The 26,809-nt window shown below is 46.4% G+C and overlaps 1 protein-coding gene across 2 annotated transcripts in view; it reads right to left on the reverse strand.

Moving 5' to 3' along the window:
• gabbr1a (gamma-aminobutyric acid (GABA) B receptor, 1a) overlaps positions 1-26,809 on the reverse strand; it is a 257,938-nt gene that overhangs the window by 195,352 nt on the left and 35,777 nt on the right. The window contains exon 3 of one of the 2 annotated variants that reach the window (XM_056286388.1): positions 4,693-4,707. The exons of the other annotated variant lie outside the window; for it this stretch is intronic. Coding sequence (XP_056142363.1) covers positions 4,693-4,707 — 15 coding nt within the window. The remainder of the gene's footprint in view (positions 1-4,692; positions 4,708-26,809) is intronic. 2 annotated transcript variants of the gene reach the window in all.

Consider the following 26,809-nt stretch of genomic DNA (forward strand, 5'->3'; position numbering starts at 1 on the left):
TTGTGATCGGACCTGTGATCGGACCTGTGATCAGACCTGTGATCAGACCTGTGATCAGACTTGCGATCGGACCTGTGATCAGACTTGTGATCAGACCTGTGATCAGACCTGTGATCAGATGTGATCAGACGTGATCAGACGTGATCAGACCTGTGGTCAGACTTGTGATCAGACCTGTTATCAGATGTGATAAGACCTGTGATCAGACTGGTGCTCTGCAACCTATTGTTATTCCCAAGTCATCAAACACCGACGCGTTGTCACGCACCTCGGCATCTGAGACCCACACAAGGCACAGAAGAAGCATACAAATGTTGATTTATCAGGATATTTTAGTAAGTACTGTTGAAAAGTACTGTGGAAAAGTACTGTTGAAAATCCTAAAGGAGTTGAATCAAGTGCAGCTGGACTTGGTATATATACGTGAAGACGTTTCACCTCTCATCCAAGAGGCTTCCTCAGTTCCTGCCTTTCTGACTAGACCAAGCTAGTCTGACTGGCTGCTGATGAGACTCAGAATTTATCCTCGAGGAGTCGTTGTCAGAGCTATAGATGTCCATGGCTCTTTGTGTCCCGGTGTTTACCAACGCCCATCGCTAACACAGCCATAGATATGCGTGGCTCTCCTGTGCTCCGATGTCCAGCCGCGTCCGTCGCCATCGCAGCTATTGATTTGCATTTGTTTAGCAGCGACGGTCGTTGGAGGTGTTAGTTTCGACTTCGTTAGTGCTCCATTCAGTGGTCATGAGAGTGGTTGGAGCCGTTAGTGAGCGACTGTTGTTCTTTGAGGCTAGGCTTCTTGAGTCTCCTGGGTAGAGATGAAAGGACGGCATTGTAAGTGGGAGATAGGTGGTGACGCAGACCTCCTCCTCTGTTGAGGGATGGTTTTTCCAGTTTCACATAGATGGCTTCCTTCACCCCTCTTTCAAACCATCTATCTTCCCTGTCCAAAATGTGTACGTTGCTGTCCTGGAAGGAGTGTGTCTTCTCCTTTAGGTGTAGATAGACTGCTGAGTCTTGTCCTGAGGAGTTTGGCCTTCTGTGTTGGGCCGTCCGTTTGTGTAGTGGTTGTTTGGTTTCTCCTATGTATAGGTCAGTACAATCCTCATTGCATTTTACGGCATACACCAGACTGCTTTTCCGGGTGTGTGGTACACGGTCTTTGGGATGAACCAGTCTTTGTCGGAGTGTGTTGCTGGGTTTGAAGTATACGAGGATGCGGTGTTTGTTGAAAATTCTCTTGAGTTTCTCGGAGACCCCAGAAACATACGGGATGACTATGTTGTTCCTTCTGTTCCTTTTCTCCTCGTCGCTCACCTGGTTGGTCTTTCTGGAATGTGTTGCAGGTTTCACAAAGGTCCAACTGGGGTAGCCGCAGGTTTTTAAAGCTCCCCTCAGGTGTTTGTGTTCTTCTCGTTGGGCCTGAGTGCTGCTGGGCACATTGTCAGCTCTGTGTTGCAGAGTTCTGATGATGCCCAGTTTGTGTTCCGGCGGGTGGTGTGAGTCCAAAAGTAGATATTGGTCTGTGTGTGTAGGTTTCCTGTAAACCCCAATGTGGAGGCTCTTGTCTTCCCCAATGTGGACGTCACAGTCCAAGAAGGGCAAACTGTTGTTCTTTACGTCTTCCCTTGTGAACTTAATGTTCTTGTCCACTGAGTTGATGTGTTTGGTAAACGCTTGCACCTCTTGTGTTTGGATTTTGTCCCTTGTGTCGTCCACATATCTGAACCAGTGGCTCGGAGGTGTTCCTCTGAAGGAGTTCAGGGCCCTGTGTTCTACCTCTTCCATATATAAGTTGGCCACAATGGGCGATACTGGTGAGCCCATTGCACAGCCGTGTTTCTGTCTGTAAAACTGGCCCCTGAATTGGAAATATGTAGTGTTCAGGCAAAGGTCCAGTAGTTGGCAAATCTGGTCTGGGTTGAGGTTGGTCCTATTGTGGAGGGTGTTGTCACGTAGCAAACGTTGCCTCACAGTTTCCAAAGCCTCCATGGTTGGGATGCAGGTGAATAACGAGGTCACGTCGTAGGATACCATGGTTTCATCCAGTTCCAGTTTTACGCCTTGGACCTTGTCCACGAAGTCAATGGAGTTTTGGATATGGTGAGGTGTTTCGCCCACTAAAGGGGTCAAGATGTTGGCTATATGTTTGGCAATGTTGTATGTGACCGAGTTTATGCTGCTGACGATGGGCCTGAGGGGGGCTCCATCTTTATGGATCTTAGGGAGTCCATATATGCATGGAATGTTATCTTGTGGGTCGTTATCAGAGCTATTGATGTGATGGCTCTTGTGATCTGATGTTAAGCAGCGACGATCGTTGGGGGTGTTAGTTTCGACTTCGCTGGTGCTCCATTCAGTGTTCATGAGTCGTTCAAGCCGTTAGTGAGCGACTGTTGTTCTTGGGGGCTAAGCTTCTTGAGTCTCCTGGGTAGAGATGAAAGGACGGCATTGTAAGTGGGAGATAGGTGGTGTCACAGACCTCCTCCTCTGTGTCTACACAAATGCTAAACAAAAGCAAATCAATAGCTCCGATGGCGCCGGCTCGGCTGGACATCGGAGCACAGGAGAGCCACGCATATCAACAGCTCCGATAACGACAAGCACGGCCAAACATCGGTACATAAAAGAGCCACTCATATCTATGGCTCTGTTAGCGACGGGCCTTGGTTAACATCGGATCACAAAGAGCCACACATATCTATGGCTCTGACAATGACTCCTAGAGGATAAATGCTGAGTCTCATCAGCAGCCAGTCAGACTAGCTTGGTCTATTCAGAAAGGCACGAACTGAGGAAGCCTCTTGGATGAGAGGCGAAACGTCTTCATGGATATACTATACCAAGTCCAGTTGCACTTGATTCAACTCCTTTGGGTGACCATGACCTGGATGAATGAGAACATTCACAGACCTGCTGCAGCTCAGTATGAACCTGTCAACAGTCCTGCTCCAAAATCACATCACACACACACTCCCCACATCCAGCCACGTGCAAGAAACAAGCCTAGTTGGCATAAGGACTATGTCCCATACGGAAAGTTTGACTGGAAGTTTAAGCTATTGGATAGCCAGAAAAAGGCATGGGAAAGAGAAAAAAAATATTACAAGCAGGCCTGTTATAAGGGAAACATACTGTCGACAATCCTTATTTGATGTATAGTCTGGTTTTGAAGAATTGACCATGGCCTAGAGAGAAAGACAGTATCAGAAAAAATGGTAAATGAAACGTAATGTTATTGTAGGATTAGCGATGTTAAGGTATATTGTTTACATACCATAAGTGTTTTGTTACTGTTGTCTAATGTTAGTCATCTTTAGAAAATAATAAGCAGTGATTATAGAATCTTACTGACGCTGGTTTGGAAGTAATGTTCTTTTACAGGGAGAGGAGATGTTGTGTTCTGTTTATATTGATATTCATGTTACCCTCTTGCACCACTAGGTGGTGCTATGTTAATATGCTGTTTTCCTGTTTTGACATGATAAACAGAATGTAATGATGATCCTTGAGTTAAGTAAACGGCCATTCTAATCCAACCTGCCTCTTCGTGATTGTGCACCATCCAACACTACAGACTATATGCTTCACACCCTGGATGACTCTTGTAATCTCAGTGCTGATGACATTACCACCCTTTTTAACTCTACCTGCACTGACAAACGAAACCAACCAAACGCCCTAAACCAGTGACAGAGCCATGGCTCAATGACACCACCCGCGCTCTTAGGTGTACATGTAGACGCGGTGAGAGAAAGTGGAAGAAAGACAAAATTCATGTCTCCTTAGGAATTCTAAGAGACTGCTTTTCAGAGTACCAGAGAGCTGTTAAATCTGCAAAACAGTTTCTATCAAACCTTGTGTCCAACATTGTCATAGGCCTCAGGTTTTTTTTTAATACTATTAACGCTCTTATAAATCCATGTGATTCTCCTTGCATTGTGAGAACACACACGCTCTGTGAAGAATTTCTTAAAAGTTTTTACAGATAAAGTCTCTGCTATTAGGGCCTCACCATCCTGTTCGGCCTCAGATCCTGCTATTTATTCTATGTGCCCAGCTGTCTTAGAGCAGTTTTGGCCCGTGTCCCTCTCCTTTATATCTGAGGTAGTTAACCATTTGAGGCCTTCACATTGCCCCCTTGACAGTATTCCACCCAGACTGTTAAAGGATGTTTTTACCACTGTTGGGTCTTGTATTGTAAATTTGATAAACACCTCTCTTCTCTCAGGCTGTGTTCCTGCTGCATTCAAACATGCTGTAGTACATCCCCTCATCAAAAAGAGCAATCTTGATCCCTCTATTCTTTCTAACTTTAGGCCAATTTCTAAGTTGCCTTTTTCTTTCAAAAGTCTTAGAGAAAGTAATTTATGTACAGTTACACACGCACCTAGAAATTAATGGCATTTCTGAAAAGTTCCAATCTGGTTTCAACTGACGTCACAACACTAAAACAGCCCTTTTAAGAGTTTTTAACTGTACTTCTTTTTTCTGTAGACTCTGGGAACTCTGCTGTTCTGGTGCTTTTGGACCTGACTGCTGCCTTCGACATGGTTGACCATAATATTCTTTTATCACGTCTTGAGCTATGTGTAGGCATTAAAGGTACTGCCCTAGAATGGTTCAGGTCTTATCTGTCAAATAGAAGCTTTTCTGTCCATATAGACCAATTCTCTTCAACTGCGGCCCCACCTAAATGTGGAGTCCCTCAAGGCTCCATTTTGGGCCCCATTCCCTTCTCATTGTACATGCTGCCTTTGGGATCCATTTTAAAAAAAACTTAATATGTCTTTTCATTGTTTTGCTGATGATTTGCAAATCTATCTGCCTATAAAAACAACCAGCAGAGATTATGTACAGGCTTTGCTGAGTTGTTTAAAGGATGTCACAACATGGATGGAGTTAAACTTCCTGAAATTAAATCAAAATAAGACTGAAATTATTGTTTATGGACAGCCTGATCTGCTGGATGGTTATGATAGTGCTCTTGGCCCTTTAGCTTCCTGCAGTCACTCTTCTGTTAGGAATCTTGGTATGGTGTTTGGCAGCTCTTTTAACTTTGACAAACAAATTAGCTTAGTAGTCAAAACAAGTTTTTTCAATTACAACTTCCGGGAAAAGTAAAGGCCTATCTCCCTCCAAATGATCTTGAAAGGGTAATTCATGCATTTATTACCTCTTGTTTGGATTATTGTAACTCATTGTATGTTGGCGTAGCTCAGTCGTGGCTTCGCCGCCTGCAGCTTGTACAAAATGCAGCTGCTTGTCTGCTGACAGGAAAGAAGCGACGTGACCACATAACACCTGTACTGGCCTCCCTTCACTGGCTTCCTGTCTGTTTTAGGATCCAGTTTAAGATTTTATTACTTGTTTTCAAGTCGTTAAATGGGCTGGCACCATCTTATTTATCTGAGCTAATATATTATCATACACCAGTCAGAGCACTCAGGTCAGCAAACCAGATGCTCTTTCATGTTCCCAGATCCAGGCTTAAGTACAGGGGTGACGGAGCCTCTACAGCGGCTGCTGCCCCTGATCTCTGGAACAACTTAGCAGTACACATAAGATCTGCTCAGACCCTAGAGACTTTTAAATCTTGGTTAAAGACCTACCTCTTCTTGCTGGCATTCAATTCAAGTTGAGCCTGACACCGTGATTTTATTGTGGAAATATACTTTTACGCTTATATTTTATTGTTTATATTGTATATTCTTTATTTTATTATGTCTTATTTACATATATTTTTATAGTCATATGTGTAACTTATTTTATATTGTATTTGAAGCTTGTGCAGCACTTAGGTTCAAATGTGGTTGCTTTAAATGTGCTATATAACTAAAAAAAAAAAGAAGAAACTTGTATCGTAATTGATAATCTATCCATGTAAAAAATGTTTTTCAGCAAATCTCTTATGTGAAGCAGCCATTTCAAGTTGTTCTTGTTGTCTTAGCATGCGATACATTTGGAATGCGACTTTGCAGGGCAGAGCCAGGTGCAGTCAGGTTGCTGGTATGGGTGGGCGTGCATAGTGTCCTTGGGTTCTCAGTCAGATCCACCCTTCACTCATCCCAAGCTCCACCCTCTTGTCCAAGTATGGTTATGTCCGGTCTAAAAAACCCAAGATGGCGACAGGAAACTGCCAAACTCGAGGCATCAAAATGGCAGTCAGCAATCCAATGAGTGACGCCACGGTGACTCCGTCCACTTTTTGTGCACACTTACACAGTCCTTCTGAGCCACTTTTTGAAAGGTTGTAAGGTAACACGTTGCAATCTGCACTGGTATCTAACCTGAATTTGGCCATTCATTGAGTAGTACTTCAAGCCACTTTTTTTGTTGTTGTTTCTATTGTACACACACACACATACACACACACACACACATTTGCGTGCAGATACAGGTACACACCCCACCAAACTCACTGCAGCCACCACCACCACACACACCACCACCACACACACCACCCACCACACACAACACACACTGGCCAGTGCAGCTCTTTCTCCATACATGAGTGTGCATATTAACTTCTGGAGTGATTCTGAATTGCTGGTTCATCTAGAATAGAGTAAGTATCATCTTTCTTGCTTAACAAGTTGCTACTAGTCTTATTTCAGCTGCTTGAGTATTAGTCCTTTTGTCTATGTCTGCTGCTGGTTCCTAGTGGGATCTTATTCTAGCTGTAGCTGTCTTATTCTATTTACTTACTTGTCTTATTTACTTATTCTAGCTGTAGCTGTTTTTCACCTAGTGTGCCCTTAAATATTTCTTGTTGCCTAGCTGTTTTGACTTAGTTATCCTTATAGCTTATGAATATATTCCTTGGTAACTTGCTGTTTGCAGTTTTAATAGTATTGTGTGAGGTTTGATAGAGTTTTACATAAGTGTCCAGTTTCTGGGTCATAAGCCTATTTTCAGTGTACCTCTTTGGCCAATTGGGTGTTAAGTGGCCAGGGTGTGGCCTGCACTCTTGGCAGCCAATTAGCAACCAGTGTTCTTTAAATCACTGCTGCTACTTGGAAGCATCAGCTTCCAAGCATCAGGCAAACAAGCCTAGATTGAACGAAGGCTAGAGTAAACAAACGCAGGGGCGACTTTTTCAAGCCAAGACATCGTCAAGCACGGACTGCTCTTTTTAGATTGGGTCAGTCATCTGTACCTTGTGTACCTAGTATAGACTATGTGTTTCCTTCGCATTCCTGTCCTTTCCTCTTCCCACGGCTGGCATAGACGTTGGGTCACTCCTAGGTGCTGTGACCCTACCAATCTCATCTATCCCACTCTCTCCACTCACATTGAGCAAGTGGTGACGGGAGGGCTCTGGAAACTGCCAGTCTGCGGTGCCGAAAGCTGAGTTTATCTCAAGCTACGCATCCTTGCTCTCCCTCAACTTTCTTGCTCTAACTGAGACCTGGATCATGCCAGAAAACACTACCACACCCACAGCTCTGTCTGATGTATACTCTTTTTCTCACACTCCCAGAGCTGGGAGGCGGGGTGGTGGTACTGGCCTGCTGATCTCCCTGAAATGGGAATACTCTCTTGTTTCCATTCCACAATTTTCTCCGCCCGCTTTTGAATTTCATGCTGTTACTGTCTCTTATCCAGTCAAACGCATCATCGTGGTTGTGTACCGCCCACCACACCCCCCTTGGTGAGTTTCTGGAGGAGCTTGACACACTTGTTTCGCACTTCCCTGTTGATGACTCTGCACTTATCCTTCTCTGTGACTTCAACATCCACACTAACAAGCTAAATCCTCTTCTCTCTTTCCTCTCCTCCTTTGACTTTCACCTCTCACCCTCTCCTCCTACCCACAAGGCCGGCAACCAGCTGGACCTTATCTTTACTAGACACTGTCCTATTTCCAATCTCTCTGTTACTCCCCTCCAGCTCTCTGACCACTATTTCATGTCCTACTCTCTCTCCCTCTCTTCACCCCCCTCAGCCCCTTCCCCTACCCACACGGTTTCCACCCATAGACACCTCCGCCTCTCTCCACCACGGATCTTTCTTCCTCTGTTACCTTTATCCTCCCTACACCTGAATCTTTCTCTCTCCTACCCGCTGACACTGCTGCTGATCTTCTTCTCTCTACCCTCTCCTCTTCTCTGGACAATCTCTGTCCCCTCACCTCCAGGCCTGCACACCCAACTCCACCTGCCCCTTGGCTGACCGACTCAGTATGTACTGACAGACGGAGCCTGAGAATGGCAGAGTGCAAACGGAGAAAAGGCAAACTCCCAGAGGACCTTCTCAACTTCCAGTCTCTTCTTGCCACTTTCTCCTCCTCCCTTTCTTTTTTTAATTAAATTTATTTCTAGTTTTTCCCCTTATCCCACCTGATTAACCCAATGGCATATGGCCGGAACTCCTGTCGAATAACTCCCCTGGCTCACGTTTCCACAGGAAGGAGATAGTCGTAACACCAGCTTCCTTCAAACTCGTGTCGGCTGCTCTCGCTATTTTACACGTTGCAGCCTCGCATGGATTGCATCACCTTCAGGCCGCGAAGGAGGCGTAGGGAGAATGCTTTCAGTTGCTTGGCTGCAGGCGCCCAGGTGGGCCAGAGGCGTCGCTGGAGAACGATGAGTCCCCGAACACTACACCGATCTACACCCACTATCCCTCGGGTAAGGATGGCCTAATGAATGCCTTACCTCGTGGACCCTCTGGCCATGACCGGTTATGGCGAGTCTGGGATACGAACCTCCCAGCCACATGACGAGCGGACTGCAAGAACGGCGGTTTATTCCGCTCGGCCACCAGAGCGGCTCCTCCTCCTTTTCTGCTGCTAAGGCTGCCTTCTATCGCTCTAAAATCCTATCCTCTGCCTCTAATCCGAAGAAACTCTTTGAAACCTTTTCTACACTTCTTCAACCCCCAGCTCCTCCTCCTACTTCCTCCCTTCTCCCTGATGACTTCGCTAACTTCTTTGACAAGAAGGTAAACGACATCAGATCCTCCTTTTCTCACGACCCGGTTAGTGCTGCTTGCACTATCCCACCCTCTGCACCCTCCCTCACCTCTCCATGTCCCACCCTATCCCACCTCGCTCCCCTCTCCCCCGACGAGGTTCTAAACCTCATCGCATCCAGTCGCACCACCACATGCTCCCTTGACCCGGTCCCCCTCCCCTCTTCTTCAGTCTATAGCATCTGAACTCCTTCCCTATCTAACCCACCTCATCAGCACCTCCCTCTAGGCAGGATGCTTTCCATCTGCCTTCAAGACTGCTAGAGTCACCCCCCTTCTCAAGAAACCATCACTTAATCCCTCTGATGTCAAAAACTACAGACCAGTTTCCCTTCTACCCTTTCTATCCAAAACCTTCAAATGTGCTGTCTTTAACCAACTTTCTTTTCCTCCACCAGAACAACCTCCTGGACCCCAACCAGTTTGGGATCAAGATGGGTCACTCGACAGAGACGGCCCTCCTTGCAGTGACAGAATCGTTGCACTTTGCGAGAACAAACTCTCTCTCCTCTGTCCTGATACTCCTGGACCTGTCAGCTGTGTTCGACACAGTGAACCACCAGATCCTCCTCTCTACCCTCGAGGGGCTGGGTGTCACAGGCTCTGCACTCTCAATGTTTGCAACCTATGTGATGGGTCGCTCCTACCAGGTGACATGGAGGGGATCTGTGTCGGAGCCTCGCAGATGGACTACAGGCGTTCCACAGGGTTCAGTTCTGGGTCCTCTCCTTTTCTCCCTGTACACGACATCCCCTGGGTTCTGTTATTCACTCGCATTACTTCTCTTACCATTGTTATGCTGATGACACCCAGCTGCTCTTGTCCTTTCCTCCCTCTGACACACAAGTAGAGACACGCATTGCTGCGTGCTTGACTGACATCTCGGAGTGGATGGTGACACACCACCTGAAGCTCAATCTGGACAAGACAGAGCTGATGTTCCTCCCAGGGAAAGGTTGCCCGCGCTGAGACCTGGCCATCACCATTGACAACACCATGGCGACGCCAACTCGTACTGTGAGGAATCTGGGTGTGATCCTGGAGGACCAACTGTTGTTTGCTGAAAACGTTGCATCGGTTGCTCGCTCCTGCAGATTTCTCCTCTATAACATCAGGAGGATTCGCCCATTCCTCACCGATGAGATGGCACAGGTGCTCATCCAGGCTCTGGTCATCTCCCGGCTGGACTACGGCAACTCCCTCCTTGCTGGCGCCCCGGTGTCAGCCATCAGACCTCTGGAGCTTGTTCAGAAAGCTGCAGCTCGTCTGGTGTTCAACCGCCCTAAGTTCTCCCACACAACTCCCCTTCTCATGTCCCTACACTGGCTCCCAGTAGCTGCTCGCATCCAGTTTAAGACTCTGGTGCTAGCCTACAGGGCAGTGACAGGAACAGCGCCTTCCTATCTCCAGGCCATGGTCAAGCCCTACACCCCCGCCCGACCACTTTGCTCTGCTGCTGCCTCGGGACGCCTGGTTGCCCAGTTGCTCAGAGGCCCCTGCTGCCGATTGACCCGGTCACGGCTCTTTTCTGTCCTGCCCCACAGTGGTGGAATGACCTCCCCACTGATGTCAGGACAGCGGAGTCGCTGCCCATCTTTCGGCGCAGGTTGAAAACTCACCTCTTTAAGAACTACTACTCTAGTTACTTGTTCTTAGCACTTATTGTATTCACTCATAAAAAAAAGCTCTTTCTTGCACTTTTACTTTGACAATGGTTTTGCTCTTAGATGCTTGTTTAGATGCACTTATGACCTCTGATGACTAGTAGTACTCCTGATTTCCTACGTTAAATGACGCTCTTATTGTAAGTCACTTTGGATAAAAGCGTCGGCTAAATGACTGTAATGTAATGTAATGTAATACCAAGAGACAAGCTGAAGTTAAATCCTCTGGAGGGTCACCAGGAATCACAGAAGTTGTGGCAGAACTGCATTATGACACAGGTGGTCAGGTTTTTTCTGCCCCTTCTTTAAAAAGGGAACATGAAGTTCCTCAGGGAATTCTCTGACGGTTTGATGCCAAGAGATTTGTGGACTCCTTGAGTACTGACACGGTTAATACTAAAGTACTTGGTCTTTGTTATTCAGTGTAAACCCTGGACTGTGCCCCTCACTGTGAGAGACCCACTGTCTGCTTTTAAAAAACCCTGTGCTTTATTTCCATTATTACGCTCGTGTTTCTGTACGTAGTCCTTCTCTGGGTCTCCTGACAGCACGCAGAAGAGCGATACAAGTCCCTTTGAAAACGGTCTAGAGGAGCAGTGCAGCGCTCACCCACCACCTCTCACAGCCAGGTGAACAACCTCCACCTTCAGCCATGCAGTCTGCTTCTTCTGCAACTCCGCTTCATTACCCAGTCTCATTATGGCAATACCGCCATGTTAGGAGTGAGCTAGTCACGTGTGTCTGTTAATAAGCCCCCAGAGACGAAGGTGAGTGTTGTGATCATTCGCTGGCATTTGCCCCTCAAATTACTCCCCCTCGTCGATATAGCCCCTACCCTTACCAAGCTATCCGGTGAGCCATCCATTATTCATGCATGAACTTTATGTGGTGTTTCAATCCATGAACCCCGCCAGCAACCCCTAACAACACACACACACACACACACAACCGCCGAGGCAGAGGAAGCGTGCAGCGGACACGCACAACCGCCGTGTGGTTGATGCGGACTCACGGCCGTCAGGAGAATGGCCGGTGGGTCGTGTGGTTGATGCGGACTCACGGCCGTCAGGAGAATGGCCGGTGGGCCGTGTGGTTGATGCGGACTCACGGCCGTCAGGAGAATGGCCGGTGGGTCGTGTGGTTGATGCAGACTCATGGCCGTCAGGAGAATGGCCGGTGGGCCGTGTGGTTGATGCGGACTCACGGCCGTCAGGAGGATGGCCGGTGGGTCGTGTGGTTGATGCAGACTCACGGCCGTCAGGAGGATGGCCGGTGGGTCGTGTGGTTGATGCAGACTCATGGCCGTCAGGAGAATGGCCGGTGGGCCGTGTGGTTGATGCGGACTCACGGCCGTCAGGAGGATGGCCGGTGGGTCGTGTGGTTGATGCAGACTCATGGCCGTCAGGAGAATGGCCGGTGGGCCGTGTGGTTGATGCGGACTCACGGCCGTCAGGAGGATGGCCGGTGGGTCGTGTGGTTGATGCAGACTCACAGCCGTCAGGAGAATGGCCGGTTGGCCGTGTGGTTGATGCGGACTCACGGCCGTCAGGAGAATGGCCGGTGGGTCGTGTGGTTGATGCAGACTCATGGCCGTCAGGAGAATGGCCGGTGGGCCGTGTGGTTGATGCAGACTCACAGCCGTCAGGAGAATGGCCGGTTGGCCGTGTGGTTGATGCGGACTCACGGCCGTCAGGAGAATGGCCGGTGGGTCGTGTGGTTGATGCAGACTCATGGCCGTCAGGAGAATGGCCGGTGGGCCGTGTGGTTGATGCAGACTCACAGCCGTCAGGAGAATGGCCGGTGGGCCTCTGAGATGTGGTCGCTCGAGGAAGAAAAACACACATAGTCTATCTCACGTGCTCCCATTTTAGGCCCAGTTCACGTGTACACAGAGATTTTTGAAAACAGGGGTTTTCCTCCTTCGTTCTTCAAAACAACAACAACAACAAAAACAACGTCCACGTAAACATTGTTTAAAAAAAATCTCCGTCCACATGAAAGTGCAAAAACCCAATGGAAGCGCTGTCAAGAGCACGCCAAACCAGCAGGCGGCGATATAACCCTAAAGCCATGGTGGCCATTCAGAAGCCTGAAAGAAAGCTATTACCGGTAGGCTTTCAATAATGGCGCATCATGGAGTGTTCGGGTAGTGTAGTGGTCTATTCCGTTGCCTACCAACACGGGCGGGGATCGCCAGTTCGAATCCCCGTGTTACCTCCGGCTTGGTCGGGCGACCCTACAGACACAATTGGCCATGTGTGTCTGCGGGTGGGAAGCCGGATGTGGGTATGTGTACAGGTCGCTGCACTAGCGCCTCCTGTGGTCGGTCGGGGTGCCTGTTCGGGGGGAGGGGGAACTGGGGGGAATAGCGTGATGCTCCCACGCGCTACGTCCCCCTGGTGAAACTCCTCACTGTCAGGTGAAAGGAAGCGGCTGGTGACTCCACATGTATGGGAGGAGGCATGTGGTAGTCTGCAGCCCTCCCCGGATCAGCAGAGGGGGTGGAGCAGAGACCGGGATGGCTCGGAAGAGTGGGGTCATTGGACGGGTACGTTTAGGGGAAAATCCAGAAAAAAATGGCGCATCAAAGAAGGGGGGAATCATACGTGTGGACTGATAAGGAAGTGGTTATTCCTAACCTTCACACTGGAACATCATTAAGAAAACTCCACTGGGAGTCTTGCCAGTCCAAGTACGCTGACATCCTAGCTCTTCTGCTAGAGCAGCCCCCTTCTGAGACGACCCCCGTGTTTCCTCAGGACAAGGGGGTCTAAGCAGGGCCGTCACCCCACCAAGCTGCAGAAGGCGGTGCGATATGGGGGAAACATGGACGGACCAGCACTACCTCCAGTGGGAAAAGCCATCATGGCAGAGAGGTTCTACTGTACTTGGAACTATCAATCAATCAATCAGTCAGATTTCATTTGTATAGCACTTTTCATACAAACAAATGTAACACAAAGTGCTTCACACAATAAAACAACGAAATCAATAAACCCCCCCCCTCCACACAAACAAGAGATAAATAAAAGCACTGGCAAATTCTAGAAAAGTACAAACAAGTTTAAAACCGAGTTAGTGAAAAGTGCCACTGATTAAATAGCAAAATATATAAAACACACACACACACACACACACTCACGCACACACACACACACACACAGACACACACACTCACACACAGACACACTCACGCACACTCACGCACACACACACTCACGCACACACTGAATTTCACTGTCGGCTGTTTTGAAAAGTAAGGTTTGTGTCCAGGGTGGGGGCCTCTCTCAGGTCCTCAGGCAGGGTGTCCAGTGTGGGGGCCTCTCTCAGGTCCTCAGGCAGGGTGTCCAGTGTGGGGGCCTCTCTCAGGTCCTCAGGCAGGGTGTCCAGTGTGGGGGCCTCTCTCAGGTCCTCAGGCAGGGTGTCCAGTGTGGGGGCATCTCTCAGGTCCTCAGGCAGGGTGTCCAGTGTGGGGGCCTCTCTCAGGTCCTCAGGCACGGTGTCCAATGTGGGGGCATCTCTCAGGTCCTCAGGCAGGGTGTCCAATGTGGGGGCCTGTCTCAGGTCCTCAGGCAGGGTGTCCGGTGTGGGGGCATCTCTCAGGTCCTCAGGCAGGGTGTCCAGTGTGGGGGCCTCTCTCAGGTCCTCAGGCAGGGTTTCCAGGGTGGGGGCCTCTCTCAGGTCCTCAGGCAGGTTGTCCAGGGTGGGGGCCTCTCTCAGGTCCTCAGGCAGGGTGTCCAATGGGGGGGCATCTCTCAGGTCCTCAGGCAGGGTGTCCAGTGTGGGGGCCTCTCTCAGGTCCTCAGGCAGGGTGTCCAGTGTGGGGGCCTCTGTCAGGTCCTCAGGCAGGTTGTCCAGGGTGGGGGCTTCTCTCAGGTCCTCAGGCAGGTTGTCCAGGGTGGGGGCCTCTCTCAGGTCCTCAGGCAGGGTGTCCAGGGTGGGGGCCTCTCTCAGGTCCTCAGGCAGGGTGTCCAGTGTAGGGGCATCTCTCAGGTCCTCAGGCAGGGTGTTCCATCTACTTGGGTCGTAAATAGAAAATGCAGCTTGGCCTGTTATGTTCTTCATCTCAACCCAGCAGTGTAGTACAAGAGGTCTGTTATGTTCTTCATCTCAACCCAGCAGTGTAGTACAAGAGGTCTGTTATGTTCTTCATCTCAACCCAGCAGTGTAGTACAAGAGGTCTGTTATGTTCTTCATCTCAACCCAGCAGTGTAGTACAAGAGGTCTGTTATGTTCTTCATCTCAACCCAGCAGTGTAGTACAAGAGGTCTGTTATGTTCTTCATCTCAACCCAGCAATGTAGTACAAGAGGTCTGTCATGTTCTTCATCCCTACCCAGCAGTGTAGTACAAGAGGTCTGTTATGTTCTTCATCTCAACCCAGCAGCGTAGTACAAGAGGTCTGTCATGTTCTTCATCTCAACCCAGCAGTGTAGTACAAGAGGTCTGTCATGTTCTTCATCTCAACCCAGCCGTGTGGTACAAGAGGTCTGTTATGTTCTTCATCTTAACCCAGCAGTGTAGTACAAGAGGTCTGTTATGTTCTTCATCTCAACCCAGCATTGTAGTACAAGAGGTCTGTTATGTTCTTCATCTCAACCCTGCAGTGTAGTACAAGAGGTCTGTTATGTTCTTCATCTCAACCCTGCAGTGTAGTACAAGAGGTCTGTTATGTTCTTCATCTCAACCCAGCATTGTGGTACAAGAGGTCTGTTATGTTCTTCATCTCAACCCAGCATTGTAGTACAAGAGGTCTGTTATGTTCTTCATCTTAACCCAGCAGTGTAGTACAAGAGGTCTGTTATGTTCTTCATCTCAACCCAGCATTGTAGTACAAGAGGTCTGTTATGTTCTTCATCTCAACCCAGCAGTGTAGTACAAGAGGTCTGTTATGTTCTTCATCTCAACCCAGCAGTGTGGTACAAGAGGTCTGTTATGTTCTTCATCTCAACCCAGCATTGTAGTACAAGAGGTCTGTTATGTTCTTCATCTCAACCCAGCATTGTAGTACAAGAGGTCTGTTATGTTCTTCATCTCAACCCAGCAGTGTAGTACAAGAGGTCTGTTATGTTCTTCATCTCAACCCAGCATTGTGGTACAAGAGGTCTGTTATGTTCTTCATCTCAACCCAGCATTGTGGTACAAGAGGTCTGTTATGTTCTTCATCTCAACCCAGCATTGTGGTACAAGAGGTCTGTTATGTTCTTCATCTCAACCCAGCATTGTAGTACAAGAGGTCTGTCATGTTCTTTATCTCAACCCAGCCGTGTGGTACAAGAGGTCTGTTATGTTCTTCATCTCAACCCAGCATTGTAGTACAAGAGGTCTGTCATGTTCTTTATCTCAACCCAGCCATGTGGTACAAGAGGTCTGCCATGTTCTTCATCTCAACCCAGCATTGTAGTACAAGAGGTCTGTTATGTTCTTCATCTCAACCCAGCATTGTGGTACAAGAGGTCTGTCATGTTCTTCATCTTAACCCAGTAGTGTAGTACCAGAGGTCTGCCATGTCCTTCATCTCAACCCAGCAGTGTAGTACAAGAGGTCTGTCATGTTCTTCATCCCTACCCAGCAGTGTAGTACAAGAGGTCTGTTATGTTCTTCATCTCAACCCAGCATTGTAGCACAAGAGGTCTGTCATGTTCTTCATCTCAACCCAGCCGTGTGGTACAAGAGGTCTGCCATGTTCTTCATCTCAACCCAGCATTGTAGTACAAGAGGTCTGTTATGTTCTTCATCTCAACCCAGCATTGTGGTACAAGAGGTCTGTCATGTTCTTCATCTCAACCCAGCCGTGTGGTACAAGAGGTCTGTCATGTTCTTCATCTCAACCCAGCATTGTGGTACAAGAGGTGTGTTATGTTCTTCATCTCAACCCAGCATTGTGGTACAAGAGGTCTGTTATGTTCTTCATCTCAACCCAGCATTGTGGTACAAGAGGTCTGTCATGTTCTTCATCTCAACCCAGCCGTATGGTACAAGAGGTCTGTTATGTTCTTCATCTCAACCCAGCCGTATGGTACAAGAGGTCTGTTATGTTCTTCATCTCAACCCAGCATTGTGGTACAAGAGGTCTGTTATGTTCTTCATCTCAACCCAGCCGTGTGGTACAAGAGGTCTGTTATGTTCTTCATCTCAACCCAGCCGTGTGGTACAAGAGGTCTGTTATGTTCTTCATCTCAACCCAGCCGTGTGGTACAAGAGGTCTGTTATGTTCTTCATCTCAACCCAGCCGTGTGGTACAAGAGGTCTGTTATGTTCTTCATCTCAACCCAGCCGTGTGGTACAAGAGGTCTGTCATGTTCTTCATCTCAACCCAGCATTGTGGTACAAGAGGTCTGTCATGTTCTTCATCTCAACCCAGCAGTGTAGTACAAGAGGTCTGTTATGTTCTTCATCTCAACCCAGCATTGTGGTACAAGAGGTCTGTTATGTTCTTCATCTCAACCCAGCATTGTGGTACAAGAGGTCTGTCATGTTCTTCATCTCAACCCAGCATTGTGGTACAAGAGGTCTGTTATGTTCTTCATCTCAACCCAGCATTGTGGTACAAGAGGTCTGTTATGTTCTTCATCTCAACCCAGCATTGTGGTACAAGAGGTCTGTCATGTTCTTCATCTCAACCCAGCAGTGTAGTACAAGAGGTCTGTTATGTTCTTCATCTCAACCCAGCATTGTGGTACAAGAGGTCTGTTATGTTCTTCATCTCAACCCAGCATTGTGGTACAAGAGGTCTGTCATGTTCTTCATCTCAACCCAGCATTGTGGTACAAGAGGTCTGTTATGTTCTTCATCTCAACCCAGCATTGTGGTACAAGAGGTCTGTTATGTTCTTCATCTCAACCCAGCATTGTGGTACAAGAGGTCTGTTATGTTCTTCATCTCAACCCAGCATTGTAGTACAAGAGGTCTGTCATGTTCTTCATCTCAACCCAGCATTGTAGTACAAGAGGTCTGTTATGTTCTTCATCTCAACCCAGCATTGTGGTACAAGAGGTCTGTTATGTTCTTCATCTCAACCCAGCATTGTAGTACAAGAGGTCTGTTATGTTCTTCATCTCAACCCTGCAGTGTAGTACAGGAGGTCTGTTATGTTCTTCATCTCAACCCAGCAGTGTAGTACAAGAGGTCTGTCATGTTCTTCATCTCAACCCAGCAGTGTGGTACAAGAGGTCTGTTATGTTCTTCATCTCAACCCAGCATTGTAGTACAAGAGGTCTGTCATGTTCTTCATCTCAACCCAGCATTGTGGTACAAGAGGTCTGTTATGTTCTTCATCTCAACCCAGCCGTGTGGTACAAGAGGTCTGTTATGTTCTTCATCTCAACCCAGCATTGTGGTACAAGAGGTCTGTTATGTTCTTCATCTCAACCCAGCATTGTGGTACAAGAGGTCTGTCATGTTCTTCATCTCAACCCAGCATTGTGGTACAAGAGGTCTGTCATGTTCTTCATCTCAACCCAGCATTGTGGTACAAGAGGTCTGTTATGTTCTTCATCTCAACCCAGCATTGTGGTACAAGAGGTCTGTTATGTTCTTCATCTCAACCCAGCATTGTGGTACAAGAGGTCTGTCATGTTCTTCATCTCAACCCAGCATTGTGGTACAAGAGGTATGTTATGTTCTTCATCTCAACCCAGCATTGTAGTACAAGAGGTCTGTTATGTTCTTCATCTCAACCCAGCATTGTGGTACAAGAGGTCTGTCATGTTCTTCATCTCAACCCAGCATTGTGGTACAAGAGGTCTGTTATGTTCTTCATCTCAACCCAGCATTGTGGTACAAGAGGTCTGTCATGTTCTTCATCTCAACCCAGCATTGTGGTACAAGAGGTCTGTCATGTTCTTCATCTCAACCCAGCAGTGTAGTACAAGAGGTCTGTTATGTTCTTCATCTCAACCCAGCATTGTGGTACAAGAGGTCTGTTATGTTCCTCATCTCAACCCAGCATTGTGGTACAAGAGGTCTGTTATGTTCTTCATCTCAACCCAGCATTGTAGTACAAGAGGTCTGTTATGTTCTTCATCTCAACCCTGCAGTGTAGTACAAGAGGTCTGTTATGTTCTTCATCTCAACCCAGCAGTGTAGTACAAGAGGTCTGTCATGTTCTTCATCTCAACCCAGCAGTGTGGTACAAGAGGTCTGTTATGTTCTTCATCTCAACCCAGCATTGTAGTACAAGAGGTCTGTCATGTTCTTCATCTCAACCCAGCATTGTGGTACAAGAGGTCTGTTATGTTCTTCATCTCAACCCAGCCGTGTGGTACAAGAGGTCTGTTATGTTCTTCATCTCAACCCAGCATTGTAGTACAAGAGGTCTGTTATGTTCTTCATCTCAACCCAGCATTGTGGTACAAGAGGTCTGTTATGTTCTTCATCTCAACCCAGCCGTGTAGTACAAGAGGTCTGTTATGTTCTTCATCTCAACCCAGCATTGTAGTACAAGAGGTCTGTTATGTTCTTCATCTCAACCCAGCCGTGTGGTACAAGAGGTCTGTTATGTTCTTCATCTCAACCCAGCATTGTGGTACAAGAGGTCTGTCATGTTCTTCATCTCAACCCAGCCGTGTGGTACAAGAGGTCTGTTATGTTCTTCATCTCAACCCAGCATTGTAGTACAAGAGGTCTGTTATGTTCTTCATCTCAACCCAGCATTGTGGTACAAGAGGTCTGTTATGTTCTTCATCTCAACCCAGCCGTGTGGTACAAGAGGTCTGTTATGTTCTTCATCTCAACCCAGCATTGTGGTACAAGAGGTCTGTCATGTTCTTCATCTCAACCCAGCATTGTGGTACAAGAGGTCTGTTATGTTCTTCATCTCAACCCAGCATTGTGGTACAAGAGGTCTGTCATGTTCTTCATCTCAACCCAGCATTGTGGTACAAGAGGTCTGTCATGTTCTTCATCTCAACCCAGCATTGTGGTACAAGAGGTCTGTCATGTTCTTCATCTCAACCCAGCATTGTGGTACAAGAGGTCTGTCATGTTCTTCATCTCAACCCAGCATTGTGGTACAAGAGGTCTGTTATGTTCTTCATCTCAACCCAGCATTGTGGTACAAGAGGTGTGTTATGTTCTTCATCTCAACCCAGCATTGTGGTACAAGAGGTCTGTTATGTTCTTCATCTCAACCCAGCATTGTGGTACAAGAGGTCTGTTATGTTCTTCATCTCAACCCAGCATTGTAGTACAAGAGGTCTGTTATGTTCTTCATCTCAACCCAGCATTGTGGTACAAGAGGTCTGTTATGTTCTTCATCTCAACCCAGCATTGTGGTACAAGAGGTCTGTTATGTTCTTCATCTCAACCCAGCATTGTGGTACAAGAGGTCTGTTATGTTCTTCATCTCAACCCAGCATTGTGGTACAAGAGGTCTGTCATGTTCTTCATCTCAACCCAGCATTGTGGTACAAGAGGTCTGTTATGTTCTTCATCTCAACCCAGTAGTGTAGTACAAGAGGTCTGTTATGTTCTTCATCTCAACCCAGCATTGTGGTACAAGAGGTCTGCCAGTGTGATGTGAGCACTGCAGTTGTGGAAGTAAACACGCATACATGCATACGCCCGTGGACGCGAGCGCACGCACGCACGCGCACACACACACACACACACACACACACAAACACACACACACACACACACACACACACACACAAACACACACACACACAGAGCGAGGCAGACTCAAACAGAGGCAGGGTATTAACCTTTCTCCTGCTGAGGAGGCAGTAACTGGGGGGTTATGGCACAGTGTGGAGGGAGAAAGAGACAGAAAGACTGATAGAGAAGAAAAAAGACAAAGAGGTCTGTGTATCAAGGAAACTGTTCTTTGCGGCTTTAATTTGTTTTGTAGCCTAATCTTTACATCGCCTGACTTCATCTGCAAGTTATTCGATTACTCGCCAAGTCTCAAGCGCTTTGGCCATTTCACGCTTCATCTCACCACGTTTCTGTGTGTGCATGTATGCATGTGTCTGTAGATGCTTGTATGAATAAGCACAAGAGTGCCTCGTGACTGGCAAATTCCCATTGCTCGAAGTGGCTGTGTAATGGGGAAGGACGTACCTACCGTACGGAAATGTTTGCTAGTATCCATGACTGATTATTCACCTCATTGTTACAGACTATCTAATCATTTACCTCATCGTTTCAGACTAATGATCATTCACCTCATCGTTTCAGACTAATGATCATTCACCTCATCGTTTCAGACTAATGATCATTCACCTCATCGTTACAGACTAACTGATCATTCACCTCATCGTTTCAGACTAACTGATCATTCACCTCATCCTTTAAGACTAATGATCATTCACCTCATCGTTACAGACTAACTGATCATTCACCTCATCGTTACAGACTAACAGATCATTCACCTCATCGTTATAGACTAACTGATCATTCACCTCATCGTTTCAGACTAACTGATCATTCACCTCATCGTTTCAGACTAACTGATCATTCACCTCATCGTTTCAGACTAACTGATCATTCACCTCATCGTTACAGACTAACTGATCATTCACCTCATCGTTACAGACTAACTGATCATTCACCTCATCCTTTCAGACTAATGATCATTCACCTCATCGTTTCAGACTAATGATCATTCACCTCATCGTTACAGACTAACTGATCATTCACCTCATCCTTTCAGACTAATGATCATTCACCTCATCGTTACAGACTAACTGATCATTCACCTCATCGTTACAGACTAATGATCATTCACCTCATCGCTTCAGACTAATGATCATTCACCTCATCGTTTCAGACTAATGATCATTCACCTCATCGTTTCAGACTAATGATCATTCACCTCATCGCTTCAGACTAACTGATCATTCACCTCATCGTTTCAGACTAATGATCATTCACCTCATCGTTTCAGACTAATGATCATTCACCTCATCGCTTCAGACTAACTGATCATTCACCTCATCGCTTCAGACTAACTGATCATTCACCTCATTGCTTCAGACTAACTGATCATTCACCTCATCGTTACAGACTAACTGATGATTTACCTCATCGTTTCAGACTAACTGATCATTCACCTCATCGCTTCAGACTAATGATCATTCACCTCATCGCTTCAGACTAACTAATCATTTACCTCATCGTTTCAGACTAATGATCATTCACCTCATCGTTTCAGACTAATGATCATTCACCTCATCGTTTCAGACTAACTGATCATTCACCTCATCCTTTCAGACTAACTGATGATTTACCTCATCGTTTCAGACTAATGATCATTCACCTCATCGTTTCAGACTAATGATCATTCACCTCATCACTTCAGACTAATGATCATTCACCTCATCGTTTCAGACTAATGATCATTCACCTCATCGTTTCAGACTAATGATCATTCACCTCATCGTTTCAGACTAACTGATGATTTACCTCATCCTTTCAGACTAACTGATCATTCACCTCATCGTTTCAGACTAATGATCATTCACCTCATCGTTTCAGACTGATGATTTACCTCATCGTTTCAGACTAATGATCATTCATCTCATCGTTTCAGACTAGCTGATCATTCACCTCATCGTTTCAGACTAACTGATCATTCACCTCATAGTTTCAGACTAACTGATCATTCACCTCATCCTTTCAGACTAACTGATCATTTACCTCATCCTTTCAGACTAACTGATCATTTACCTCATCGTTTCAGACTAACTGATCATTCATCTCATCGTTTCAGACTAACTGATCATTCACCTCATCGTTTCAGACTAACTGGTCATTCACCTCATCGTTACAGACTAACTGATCATTTACCTCATCGTTTCAGACTAACTGATCATTCACCTCATCGTTTCAGACTAACTGATCATTCACCTCATCCTTTCAGACTAACTGATCATTCACCACATCCTTTCAGACTAACTGATCATTTACCTCATCGTTTCAGACTAACTGATCATTCACCTCATCGCTTCAGACTAACTGATCATTCATCTCATCGTTTCAGACTAACTGATCATTCACCTCATCGTTTCAGACTAACTGATCATTCACCTCATCGTTTCAGACTAACTGGTCATTCATCTCATCGTTTCAGACTAATGATCATTCACCTCATCGTTTCAGACTAACTGGTCATTCACCTCATCGTTACAGACTAACTGATCATTCACCTCATCGTTTCAGACTAACTGATCATTCACCTCATCGTTACAGACTAACTGATCATTCACCTCATCGTTTCAGACTAACTGATCATTCATCTCATCGTTTCAGACTAATGATCATTCACCTCATCGTTTCAGACTAACTGGTCATTCACCTCATCGTTACAGACTAACTGATCATTTACCTCATCGTTTCAGACTAACTGATCATTCACCTCATCGTTTCAGACTAACTGATCATTCACCTCATCCTTTCAGACTAACTGATCATTCACCACATCCTTTCAGACTAACTGATCATTTACCTCATCGTTTCAGACTAACTGATCATTCACCTCATCGCTTCAGACTAACTGATCATTCATCTCATCGTTTCAGACTAACTGATCATTCACCTCATCGTTTCAGACTAACTGATCATTCACCTCATCGTTTCAGACTAACTGGTCATTCATCTCATCGTTTCAGACTAATGATCATTCACCTCATCGTTTCAGACTAACTGGTCATTCACCTCATCGTTACAGACTAACTGATCATTCACCTCATCGTTTCAGACTAACTGATCATTCACCTCATCGTTACAGACTAACTGATCATTAACCTCATCGTTTCAGACTAACTGATCATTCACCTCATCGTTTCAGACTAACTGGTCATTCATCTCATCGTTTCAGACTAACTGATCATTTACCTCATAGTTTCAGACTTACTGATCATTTACCTCATCGTTTCAGACTAACTGATCATTCACCTCATCGTTTCAGACTAACTGGTCATTCAACTCATCGTTTCAGACTAATGATCATTCACCTCATCGTTTCAGACTAACTGATCATTCACCTCATCGCTTCAGACTAATGATCATTCATCTCATCGTTTCAGACTAACTGGTCATTCACCTCATCGTTACAGACTAACTGATCATTTACCTCATCGTTTCAGACTAACTGATCATTCACCTCATCGTTTCAGACTAATGATCATTCACCTCATCGTTTCAGACTAACTGATCATTTACCTCATAGTTTCAGACTAACTGATCATTTACCTCATCGTTTCAGACTAACTGATCATTCACCTCATCGTTTCAGGCTAACTGATCATTCACCTCATCGTTTCAGACTAACTGATCATTCATCTCATCGTTTCAGACTAACTGATCATTCACCTCATCGTTACAGACTAATGATCATTCATCTCATCGTTTCAGACTAACTGGTCATTCACCTCATCGTTACAGACTAACTGATCATTTACCTCATAGTTTCAGACTAACTGATCATTCATCTCATCGTTTCAGACTAATGATCATTCACCTCATCGTTTCAGACTAACTGATGATTTACCTCATCGTTTCAGACTAACTGATCATTCACCTCATCGTTTCAGACTAACTGATCATTCACCTCATCGTTTCAGACTAACTGATCATTCATCTCATCGTTTCAGACTAACTGATGATTTACCTCATCGTTTCAGACTAACTGATCATTCACCTCATCGTTTCAGACTAACTGATCATTCACCTCATCGTTTCAGACTAACTGATCATTCATCTCATCGTTTCAGACTAACTGATCATTCACCTCATCGTTTCAGACTAACTGATCATTCACCTCATCGTTTCAGACTAACTGATCATTCACCTCATCGTTTCAGACTAACTGATCATTCATCTCATCGTTTCAGACTAACTGATCATTCACCTCATCGTTTCAGACTAACTGATCATTCACCTCATAGTTTCAGACTAACTGATCATTTACCTCATAGTTTCAGACTAACTGGTCATTCACCTCATCATTTCAGACTAACTGATCATTCACCTCATCGTTACAGACTAACTGATCATTCACCTCATCGTTACAGACTAACTGGTCATTCACCTCATCGTTTCAGACAATATCATTAGCTTTCATTGCATGGTAATCGCGTTTATCTTAACGCATCTCCAGCAGTGGCGTTGACACTGTAACTGAGATGTTTGCAGACTCAGACGTCTGTTAGCAGCTGTCTTGGTTCAGTGTTTCAAACGCCACCCTGTTTCAAGAGTCTGCACTCACTAAGAGAGCAGCAAGGGCTTCAGCTTACATGGACAAAACACGTCAACGTGTATTCTGACATTCAAACATCTTTGCTGCAGCACTCGAGCTACAAAGGGCTAGTCCTCAGAGCTGCTTGTGAAATGCTGTCACGCTGTCGCCTCAAGCGAAAACATTTCACTGGAAATGGCAAAATGCTCTGCGTTTCTGTCTAGGCCATAGTACAAGCTGTCTCTCCACCGATGCCCGTCGTCACGGTCAGCACCATCACGTCGCTTAATGCACCATCACGTCACTTAATGCACCATCACGTCACTTAACGCACCATCACGTCGCTTAATGCACCATCACGTCACTGAATGCACCATCACGTCACTTAACGCACCATCACGTCACTTAACGCACCATCACGTCACTTAATGCACCATCACGTCGCTTAATGCACCATCACGTCACTTAATGCACCATCACGTCAGTTAATGCACCATCACATCAGTTAATGCACCATCATGTCAGTTCGGCATATCGGACATAACTTTGATATCTGTCCCAGCAGCTATAACGCATCTTTAAGCATATATTGGGTGACACCAATAACTTGCAGTACGTCATGCATCCCTAGTCACGGACTCGCATGTGCCAGCACAGGGCTGGCACATGCGAGTCCACCAGACATGAGGACTTGCATTGTGTTAAGCTGTGTACAAAAGATACAGGAATGGCACACCAGTCAGGTATTGTGTCACATCGTTGTCTACTGGCCGTAGCGTGGGGGGATGGGGGGGGGCCGCCATAGCTGTCAACGGCTGCAGCGCTACACAACACACCCACTTTACTACACCACACACCTACTTCACTACATGACACATAACCCCTGATGTTGTTACCCTAACGGCATGTCACACGACCCCCCCCTCCCCGACCCCTAACCCTTACCATCTCACTCTGCATACCTAACCCTAACCACGTGGGTGTTTCATGTAGTAAAGTGGGGGTGTGGTGTAGCTCGTGCTGCAGCCGCAGCCGCATATACTGGTCATTTATACGTGCTGCAGACTAGATGCAACCCGTAGACTGTTCTAGCACCACTGCAAACTAGACAACAGAAATCAGGTGCCTGAGTGACCATGTGCAAGTGTCCCATCATGCCTTCCTCACCGGATGTGACGTATTGAGGGACCGTGAGAAGTCCTCGGTGATATGGAGACCTCGGAATGGGAAACGGGGTACTTGCTCCAGCTTGGCTTCAGTCGGGCAGAGGGCAGAAGCTCAGGTTGCCCGGACGCCCTGCAGTCTGCTCGCTCTCTTCGCGCTGATTCGGGGGAACTTTCGAAACGCAGGTGTGGATTAAACATATTAGAGATCAAACTGAAGACGGCCCATCTATACTGCCTCAGACACTGGGCTGCACTGACTGACATAGCCTAGGGCAGCGGTTCTCAGCTAGGTCCTCAGGTACACTGCTCTGCAAGACAGCTCATTACATTTAACTGCTGTCCCCAATGTAAAAAGTCACTGCTTAGAGGGCTGAAATAACTGCAAAACAACCCCCCCCCCAGCAGCAGCCTGTACTACATCCAGTAAGAAGCTCTGGCCGATGGCACCAGAATGATCTGGACGACTGTCTGGTCCGATGCCTCACTTATTTGTAATTCAACGGATTCCACCATCCAGAAATAAGGACCACATCTGTACTGCTCAGTCTTGTTTGAACTGTCCCATTGAACGGTCGACTTGTCCTGATAACTTTGTCTACAAAAGCATATTAATACTAATAATATGAATAATAATCTCATCATCGTCTCTGTTCATGAGTGACACAGTAGAAAAGAAAATCATTCTGCAAAATTCAGCAACAAAACCTTTATGATTCTTCAGTACGTAAGACAGCATCTGTACTACGTACAGTGTCATGCCCAGACAGAGTCTGGTCTGGCTGCAACTGCTGAGTGATACTTATAAGAATAATAAGTAATAGT

Source organism: Lampris incognitus, chromosome 9 (genome assembly GCF_029633865.1).
Source record: "Lampris incognitus isolate fLamInc1 chromosome 9, fLamInc1.hap2, whole genome shotgun sequence".
Lineage (NCBI taxonomy): Eukaryota > Metazoa > Chordata > Actinopteri > Lampriformes > Lampridae > Lampris > Lampris incognitus.